Raw genomic sequence first — 9727 nt, 5'->3', positions numbered from 1 at the left:
CAGTTCAGTCGCTCAGTCGTGTCCGACTCCTTGCGACCCCATGAATCGCAGCACGCCAGGCCTCCATTAAGCATGATATATATATTTTAGAAAACATGAAGTTTTGCTGAGATAAATATTTGACATTTTTGGTTCTATTTGTTTGACTAGGTATGAATAGAATGTTAGATTTCTAATTTATATTCACTCAAAATTTTGATATAGTTTCATATATTCCTGCATCTAGTATTATTGCTAAAAATCTAGAAAGTTTATTATTTTGTGACATTTAAAAAATTTGAATGAGGCTTGAAACTTCTAATTCAATTCTGAAAATATAAATAGGTATTATGTTGTAAAAAAACAACAGGAGATTAACATATAATACAGTATTATTAAAGTATAGATTTTATTCAAATTTTACAAAATTTTATGCTAGTGTCTATTATTTATTTTCATACCTTATTCTAGATTCTACATTGCGTTTAGTTGCACTGAGTAGCTTCAGCTGCATGCAATGAACTTTGATAAATTCCCTTTTTATTCTTTTACTAATATTTTCTAATTTTCCTTGTCATGGTTTCTTAGATACACTCATCATATAAAAGTGGACATTTAATTTCTAATTACATGGGTTTTTTAAATTATCCTTGATATTAAATATTAATTTCTTATTTAAATGCTTTCTTCTCTGCAATCAACCTCTGTGTTTTTTCAGTCTTTTAACCTTTTTGAGGCTTTCAATGGCTAAGTCAAAGATCTCTCTCAGTAAATGTCCCATTGCATTTGAAAACATGTGGGTTATTTTCAAACTTCTTTAGATATTGATTTTGAACATGATTCCACAGTGAGAAGAGAACAGACTCTGTATGATTTCAATACCTTTAGACCATGAAACTTTCTCACCTTGTTATATATCCCTGGATATGTCCCACTGTCTCCTCGTTTATAGTCTGTGGGAACTTGAATGGAATTTGTACCCTGCTGCTGTGTGAAAAGTGTATAAATCTTAATTATGTTGAATTGGTTTATAGTTATTTTCAGGTCTACTATATCCTTCTAATTTTGTGTCTATTCATTTAGTAATTTTTAATAGTTTGATGTTGAAACTCCAACTAAAAATCTTAGTTTATCTACTTAAAAAAATTACTTGTAATATATAGTGGCACAATAGGTAACTTTGTTCTGTACTTTCCAAGTCCCCTGTAAATGTGTCATCGTACTGTCATAATTTTAAAAATAAAAACAATTTTTAAAGAGTTAATGATTAGGATCTGTGCAGCCACAGAAACAGAACAGCTGTTGACTTAGAAACTGTTAACAGTTTAGACTACAGCCTGGCCACGTAGCCGAATCAGGGAAGTGACATATAGATAAAGGCCTGATGCACATTCCCAAGCCGTCTTTACAGGAAGCAGACCCCCTCCAGATGAGCACTTCTGACCGCAAGAACATAGACCCCAGACTGGTCAAAGCCAGAAGGTTGATTTTGCTTGTAACTTCACCTGATGGCAACCAGAGAACTGCGCACAAGGCAATCGTGCTCTCTGCAGCCCTCCTGCTCACACTGCCTTAGAACCCCTTCCCTGAAAACCATCGAGGAGTCGAGTTGTTTGAGCTCGAGCTGCCCATCTGACCCTGGACACACTGCTCCCCTCACCCCATATAAGGAACCAGCTCCCCAACCTCAGCAAGCAAGCAAGGGAAAGCGTTGCTGGTTTTCACCCCCACCTGCCGCAGCAGGGCGTCAGTGAAGCTCTGCCTGAATTTCTTGTCGGGCTTCTAATCAATGTCTGTCGCTTGGAGAAGGCCAAGCACCCTGGTCAGTATCGAAGTCACGAGTCAAGGAATGCCCAGAGCCACCAGGAGAAGAAGCAAGGATGGATTCTCTCCTAGGGGCTTTGAAGGGAACATAGGTTTGCCAACTCCTGGACTTGGGATCCTGGCCTCCACAACCAGAAGGATAACTTTCTGCCGTTTGAATCCATCCCAGTCCGTCGTGTCTTCTTGTGACCGTCTTAAGAGACTAATGTGCTGGCTGCTTCAGTGTTAACAGATATGACGTTTTTGGTTCTGTTTTGTTTTATCCTGCCATGTGGCTTGTGGGTGCGATCTTAGCTACTTCTCAGACCAGAGGGACTAAACCTCGGCAGGCAGTGGAAGTGCGGAGTCCTAACTGCTGGACCGCCAGGGATTCCCCAGAGCAGACTCTGTCAGACTTACCTGGGTTTGTGTTTACCACCATCGCCTGACACATTTTTTGCCTCCAGCAGAGAAGTAGCCAATTTCTTTCCGGACTCAGAGGCCATATAGAGAAAGCACTGTGTCTGCTTGACCTTGCCTGATTTAGTAGCTGCAAGATTTTTTATCACGTCATCCAGGCTGGACTGTGAACCTAGATGGAGGAAATGCAGAATCATATGACATATCATTGATCATTTAAACGTCAGGAAAAAGCTGTCCGATGACTGCAAGGTTTGTGGGTTTCGAATGATTAAAGTTTGTGGGTTTCCATCATGAAAAGACCTCTATGGGATAATAGTAAGTCACTCTCACATTTAAAAGAAATTCATTTGCAAAGTTGAAATAGGGACACAGACATAGAGAACAAACATGCAAACTCCAAAGGGTCAAAGTGGAGGATGGGATTAACTGGGAGATTGGGGTTGCCGTATATGCAGTACTATGTATAAAATAGATGACTAACGAGAGCCTACCATAGAGCACAGGAAAGTACTCGGTGCTCTGTGGTGATCTAAACAGAAAGGAAATCCAAAAAAAGGGGGTGACACGTGTGCATACATACGGCCCAGAAACTGACGCAGCAGTATAAAGCAACTAAACTCCAATTAAAAAAATTAAAACTGGGATAACACTACAATTCCTGAACACATCAGAGTACAGGTATGCTCATCAAAGGAGATGAGGTGAAGATAATAACCAGCATTTATTGAATTTATTTAACAATTCTATGCTGTAGGTTGTTGCTATAATGGTCCCAGTTTTTTCTTCTTCGCTTTCTGGACTGTTTTCTGCTGACCTGACTTCTGGGATTGGCTGTGAAACTTGTTTGGGCCAATGGAGCAATGGCAAAGGCGACTGAATAAGAAGCTTGAAAAGTGACTATGTGTGAAGTTTGCCTTTTCTCTCTGCTCTTGAGAACCTTGGGTGACTTCTGTATATCACCCAAGCCACTTCACTGGCACAGCCAGTAGCCAGTACAGACGAAGCCAGCGTTAACAGCCAGCCTCCAGATTGTGGCTAACTTAGTCCTGCCAGTTCATGGACAACCCCCAGCTGACTGCAGTCACATGGGGTGAACCCAGAAGAGACCAGTGGAAGAATCACCCAGCTGAGTCTCGTACAAACTGCTGACCCACAACATGTGAGCTAATGAGCGATTGTGTTTTGCAGTCACTACTTTGGGGTGGTTTCAAAACCTTACTGATAAAACCAGGCATAGGGCCATTTCTTATTCAAGATCTCACTTAATCTTTAAATAGCCCTATGTTTGGGGGACTACAATAATTGCTATTTTTACTCATCAGAAGGCTGATCCACAGAGTTGTTGTTCCTTGTCTTAGACCACACAACTACTAACAGGCCTAACAAGCTCACAACTTCAGCTAATCTGACTCCAGAGAACACATTTTTTTTTTTTGGCTACATTGTAAGGCTTGTGGGATCTTAATTCCCTCACCAGGGATCGAACCTGGGTCCCTGGCAGTGAGAGCACAAAGTCCTAACCACTGAAAGCCAGGGAATTCCCAAACATATTTGTAGTCACTAAATTCCTCCTCTGTAAGTATGATATATTGACACCACGGAGGTGAGGCAGAACGGAAGCTCTGCTCCCATATCATCAATCCTGGAATAAACCATGAATTTTTGTTGTTGTTCAGTTGCTAAGTCGTGTCTGACTCTTTACGACCTGTGGACTGTAGCACGCCAGGCTCCTCTGTCCTCCACTATCTCCCAGAGTTTGATCAAATCCATGTCGATTGAGTTGGTGGTGCTTTCTAACCATCTCATCCTCTGCCACTGTCTTCTCCCTTTGCCTTCAGTCTTTCCCAGCATCAGGTCTTAATTCCAATGAGTTGAATCAGGTAGCTGTGAATTTTTAACTATTAAGAAATTCTATTGCTCATGATTTCCTGTGTAAACCCCATACACAACAGTCTTTAAGTTCGAATTCACTACTGTTGGAGGAGGTCATCAAGAAGACATGTCGCCCTTGACTCCGGAAGCAACTGGAGGCTTCCCCCTCCCTCCACTGTCCTTGGAACAGGTGTTCCACTTGCCTTCCAGAAACTGCTCCAAGGACACAGCCTTGAGATAGAAATGTGGTGTTCACATATCTGGATTGGGCACATGATTAAACCCAGATAAGGCCACTATATACGTTTTTAAGATTTTTGCAGGCAGATGAGGGGATTCCCTCGTCCTGCAGTCTCCCAGGACAAGCCTGGAGGTAAGTTCTCCTGCTTATTAACTTGCCACCCGCCAGTCTGGAGTGTCTGGGATTGCAATAAAGATGTAGAAGGCGTGTGTGTGCGTGAGTGTGTGAGAGGGAGTGTGTGAGTGTTAGTCACTCAGTCATGTCAGACTCTTGCAACCCCATGGACTGTAGCCCACCAGACTCCTTTGTCCCTGAAATTGTCCAGGAAGAACACTGGAGTGGGTTGCCATTCCCTTCTCCAGGGGATCTTCCTGATGCAGTGATCAAACCCAGGTCTCCTGCATTGCAGGCAGATTCTTTACCTTCTGAACCACCCAAGAAGCCTGCTATGGAGGATACAGGGGTGTCACTCCAGAGGTAAAGGGACCCTACATATCCGACACAGGAAAGTCCAGCAGCCTGCCCACATCCTGGCCCCTTACTTTGAATCTGCAGATGTTGCTTCCAGTTGATGACTTCTGGCGAGCCAAGGAATTCCTGACATTTCTTAGGGTCCTTGGAGTAGACTTGATAAGTATTGGTGTAGTGATCAAGGTCATCTGTCATCTCCTGTTTGGGTCAGGAAAGTAGAATCCACCAAAATGCATCTACTTAGTGAATGCCATACTAGTTCTCAGTGTTCCGTTATATTATGATATTTTAAAAATACTAAAATATTAGCATTTTTTGTTGTACTGATTTTATTGAAGGATTATTTACATTATGAGATCAAGTCAAGAACTCCCTTATTCAATTAATAATTAAAAATGTCTTGAACACAACTACTTCCAACTCAGTTATTGCTCTAAATTTTCAAACCTAACAAAAATAATCTATTTAAAATTACTTTCCACCCCTCCACGAAACACATGAAGAAGCTTGCAAAGGGACTGAGAGCTGAATCTTGCTGTTTCCTGCTGCTCTTGAGAACGCTGAGGCTTCTGTGTGTGCCCAATCCACTTCCATAAGTGTGGTCAATGAACAGCAGAAACCAAGCCAGCAGCTATGGCCAGACTTGGGACTGCGACTTACCCAGTTCTGCCAGCTCAGTAAAATGACAATTGAGAAGCGAAATATTTGGCCAAAAGAATACACCCCGCTTTAGGGCAAAGATGTTTAGATTATGTGGGCTATGAACATGCCTTTATTGAAACAGAGACAGGCAACAGGTCAGACGATTCTTCTATACATTGTGAAACCAAGAAAAAGATGATGAAATCTACTTGCTTTCTTTAAAAAATACTCAAGGGCTTCTCTGGTGGTCCAGTTAAGACTCCATGCTTCCGCTGCAGGAGGCATGGGTTGGACTGGGGGGCATGTGTTCCATCCCTGGTTGGGGAACTAAGATCCCACATGCTGCACAGAATGGCCAAAAAACAAAAATCATGCTGTTGTAAAACCAACAAAAATCCCATCGGCAAACAAGAGTACTTACTCATTTAAGTGTATCTAGTGAAATTATTAAAACGGACACAGGAGGATAAAGGAATAGATAAGAGGAGAAACTTCCTTTACCTAGTGAAGAATCGGAAAGCTTTTCCCCCCTATAACTGGAAAATATGACACACAACTGCACTTCCAATTCAGCAAGGGTTACTTCTGATCAAACTGTATTTTTAAGAGTAACGCCACCAAAAATGTCAGTATAGGAGACCCCAGCCTCTGTCCCTCACAAAGATCAATAATTAGATCAATAATTAGGTCAATTTTGCCTACTACCCACACACATAGAAAAAGCTATGAGAGAGCCCTGGAGTCCTGCAACACAGGAGAATTAAAAAAAAAAAATTGAGACTAGCTGCCCCCAAAGAGAAGAAAGACAGTCCCATTTCGCCTGCATCATCCCATTCACCAAGCCAGCATTGCCCAGTGCCAAGAGGGAACTCCCCAGCTAGAAAGAGCTCTCTCTCACCAAGAGAGGAAGTACAGGATGAAGGGGCAGCTTCCTCAGCCTTCTAGAGCACCACACCAAGGTCCCACTCCAGTTTCATCCCACCCAGACTGGCAAAACTGAGATAAATAGAGGTGGTTAGAAATGAGAAAGAAGTGCAGGGGCCACCAGTAGCAGCCATGTAATGGGGGTGATGCACAGTTCACCCTGACCTGCTCTGCAGGAAAAGCCAGCAGTTTTTGCCCCTGCAGAATTCAACAGTCAGCATCGGACCACCTGCAGACATCAACAAATTTTGCCCCACCAGTATTCACATACTCTGTCAGCCACCCGAGACCCTCCTCCCACCCTCCCCGACCGGCTCCTACCGGAACCAGGTCACGGAACCCACAGTCAGCTCTGCAGCTGCATGAATACAAGCTGACATCCACCACCCAGCACACGTTGGGGGCTGGCCCCTCCAGCTGTGTACTTGCGTGCCACTCAACAGGTGACTGTCACTGGCCTCCACTGCCATTCACACAGTGAGAGACAGACTGTGCAGTCATGAGAGAGCCCATTCATAGCTAGGGTCCCCACGGCTGTCTGTGGGCCTGGATCGGGCCTGCACCCCTGCACTGACCTGCAGCTGACCCCCCCCAGCTGCCTGCCTGCATGCCCCCATCCCCAATTGCTGTGCCCTCTTGGCAAGACCCAGTAGACACTGTATTGAGTGCCAGTGAGGCCCCCCACGGCTGCCAGTGCGCCTGCAGTTGGTCCTGGCCCTGCTGCCTGCCAGGGCCCCCACCATCATGTGCCTGTTTGCAAACGGCCCAGCCACTACCCAAGAGTCTGCCGCTGGCCCCCACAGCTGTGTCTGAACACACCACCGATGGCAGCCACTACCACGCCTGCCCTGGCCCATAGCCACTGGACTTGGAGGCATCATTGAGGACCCCAAAAGCCTTGAAGCCACTGTTGGCCCCCCTGAAATGCTTACCAAGGATCACACAGCTGTCAGTGTGGATCCCAGTAGCCTGAGTGGAAAAGCCATCATCCCCTAGCCCTGAAGACCAGTGCCACCACAAGCCCCTGCACTCAGTGCCCTGCACCGCTAGACCTGGGGCCACAGCACGTGCTAGAGAGCCCCAGAAAGGCACTCAGTCATGTCTGACTCTTTGTGACTCCGTGGACTACAGCCAAGTCTCTTCTGTCCATGAGATTTCCAAGGCAAGAATACTGGACTGGGTAGCCATTCCCTTCTCCAGGGGATGGAACTCGAGTCTCCTGCATTGCAGGCAGATTCTTTACTATCTGAGCCACCAGGGAAGCTCCTACCCATGAGAAAATTTTCCCTTACCAAAGTCAGTCCATAAAGTATGGAAGGTTGTTTCTTCAAAAGTTCAGGCACCTATGCAAGGATATAGGGCTCATAAAGAACCCGATGTGAAGAACCGACTCCTTGGAAAAGACCCTGATGCTGGGAAAGATTGGAGGCGGGAGGAGAAGTGGACAGCAGAGCATGAGACGATTGGATGGCATCACCGACTTGATGGACATGAATTTGAGCAAGCTCCAGGAGTTGGTGATGGACAGGGAGGCCTGGTGTGCTGCAGTCCATGGGGTCACAAAGAGTTGGACACAACTGAACAACTGAACTGAAAAAATCAGGGAAATATGAAACCACCAAAAGAATACAGCAAACCCCAGCTCCAAAGCAATGATACCCAGGAATTTCCTAACAAAGAATTCAAAATAATTTTTCAAAAGATGCTCAGAGAGCTGTAAGAGAACACAGAAAAATAATTTAACAGCATCAGGACAACAATACAAGAACAAAATGAGACGTTCAGAGATGGAAAACATAAAAAAGAACCAAAGAAAACTTTTGAAAGTGAAGAATAGTAGGAGTACACAGAAGAATTCAGTAGAGCGCTTCGACAGCAATGTAAACCAAACAGAGGAGAGAATCAGAGCTCAGAGTTAGACCAAGTGAAATTATCTAAGTAGAAGAGCAAAAAGAAAAAGAATAAAAGACAGCGAGGAAAGCCTGTGTGACCTATGAAAGTGAAGTGAAAGTCATTCACTCGTATCTGACTCTGCCACCCCATGGACTATACAGTCCAAGGAATTCTCCAGGCCAGACTACTGAAGTGAGTAGCCATTGCCTTCTCCAGGGGATCTTCCCAACCCAGGGATTGAACCCAGGTCTCCTGCATTGCAGGTGGACTCTTTACCAGCGGAGCCACCAGGGAAGCCCATATGCCTTGAATACACCTAAATTAATTTCATGAAACTCCTTATCTATAGGATACCTCAAAAGAACCAATTTGTGAATTTATTAATTTCCAGAAGTAGAAGAGAGGGAAAGAGGGAAGAAAGTTTATTTAAAGAAATAATGACTGAGAACTTCCGAATTCTTTGAAGAAATTTGGATATACAAGTTTGAGAAACTAATAGGTCACCAAACAACTTAAAGAGGAACTCACTTAGATACATTAGAATAATATTGTTGAAAATCCCTTAAGGCGGCTATCAGTCGATGTCTCAGAGACCTTGCAAGCCAGAAGAAAATAGGGCAATATATTTAAAGTGTGGAAAGAAATAAACTGTCAACCAAAACTACTTTACCTGTCAAATTTGTTCTTCAGAGACAAGACAGACTTTCACTAACAAATAAAAACTGAAGAAATTCATCACCCAAAGTCTTGCCTTATAAGAAATGTCAAAATGGGAACAGTTCTCAGAACAGTTCCAAATAATCCTCTTAAAATAGGCAGAGGAATTGAATAGACATTTTTCCAAAGAAGATATACAAATGGCCAGCACATACATGAAAAAGTGCTGTATATCACGAATTAGCAGGTAAATGCAAATCAAGACCACATACCCAGCAGAACGGTTATCATCAAAAAGACAAGAGATAACAAACATTGGGGTGGGGGGCTGTGGTTTGGAGAAAAAGGAACCCTCGTGCACTGTTGGTGGGAATGTAAATTGGTATAACCACTATAGAAATGGTATGGTGGTCTCCCCCCAAATTTAAAACAGAACTGTCCTAGGAATTGGGAATCCCATTCTGGGTGTGCATCCAAAGGAAATGAAAACAGGACCTGGGAAGAGACATGTGTGCTCCGTGCTCAACGCAATGTTATTCCCAATAGCCACGACATGGAGACAACGAATGAACAGACAGGGAACATGTGGCATGTCTGGCAGTGGAACATCAGTCAGCCTGGAGAAAGAAGCAAATCCTGCCGTTTGTGACGCGTGGGTAGACCCTGTGTGCATTGTGCTACGTGAAATGGGCAGACAGAGGAAGGCATGATGGCTTCCGTGCGTGGATTTTAAAACACTTGATCACAGAAACAGAGGTTCCTAGAGGCTGGGGGTGCCCCGGAACGGGCAGTGGGGAAATGTTGGTCAAAGTGCACAAACTT

General features: G+C 44.1%; 1 protein-coding gene across 3 annotated transcripts in view; it reads right to left on the bottom strand.

The window, feature by feature from the left end:
• The window catches only part of GLYAT (glycine-N-acyltransferase), an 18813-nt gene extending 13121 nt beyond the window's left edge, over window positions 1-5692 (bottom strand). Inside the window, exons 1-2 of one of the 3 annotated variants that reach the window (XM_010833180.1) lie at window positions 4861-5692; window positions 2203-2374 (exon numbers count right to left, since the gene is read on the bottom strand). In XM_010833180.1, coding sequence (XP_010831482.1) covers window positions 2203-2374; window positions 4861-4984 — 296 coding nt within the window. In that variant the 5' untranslated portion in view covers window positions 4985-5692. The remainder of the gene's footprint in view (window positions 1-2202; window positions 2375-4860) is intronic. The other 2 variants (XM_010833177.1, XM_010833178.1) reach the window with 2 other exon arrangements.
• Between the last annotated feature and the right edge of the window lie 4035 nt (window positions 5693-9727).

This window comes from Bison bison, unplaced genomic scaffold (assembly GCF_000754665.1).
Source record: "Bison bison bison isolate TAMUID 2011002044 unplaced genomic scaffold, Bison_UMD1.0 scf7180017863055, whole genome shotgun sequence".
Classification (NCBI taxonomy): Eukaryota; Metazoa; Chordata; class Mammalia; order Artiodactyla; family Bovidae; genus Bison; species Bison bison.
Note: the sequence above shows the minus strand (reverse complement) of the source record. Positions and strands in the feature narration are given on the sequence as shown.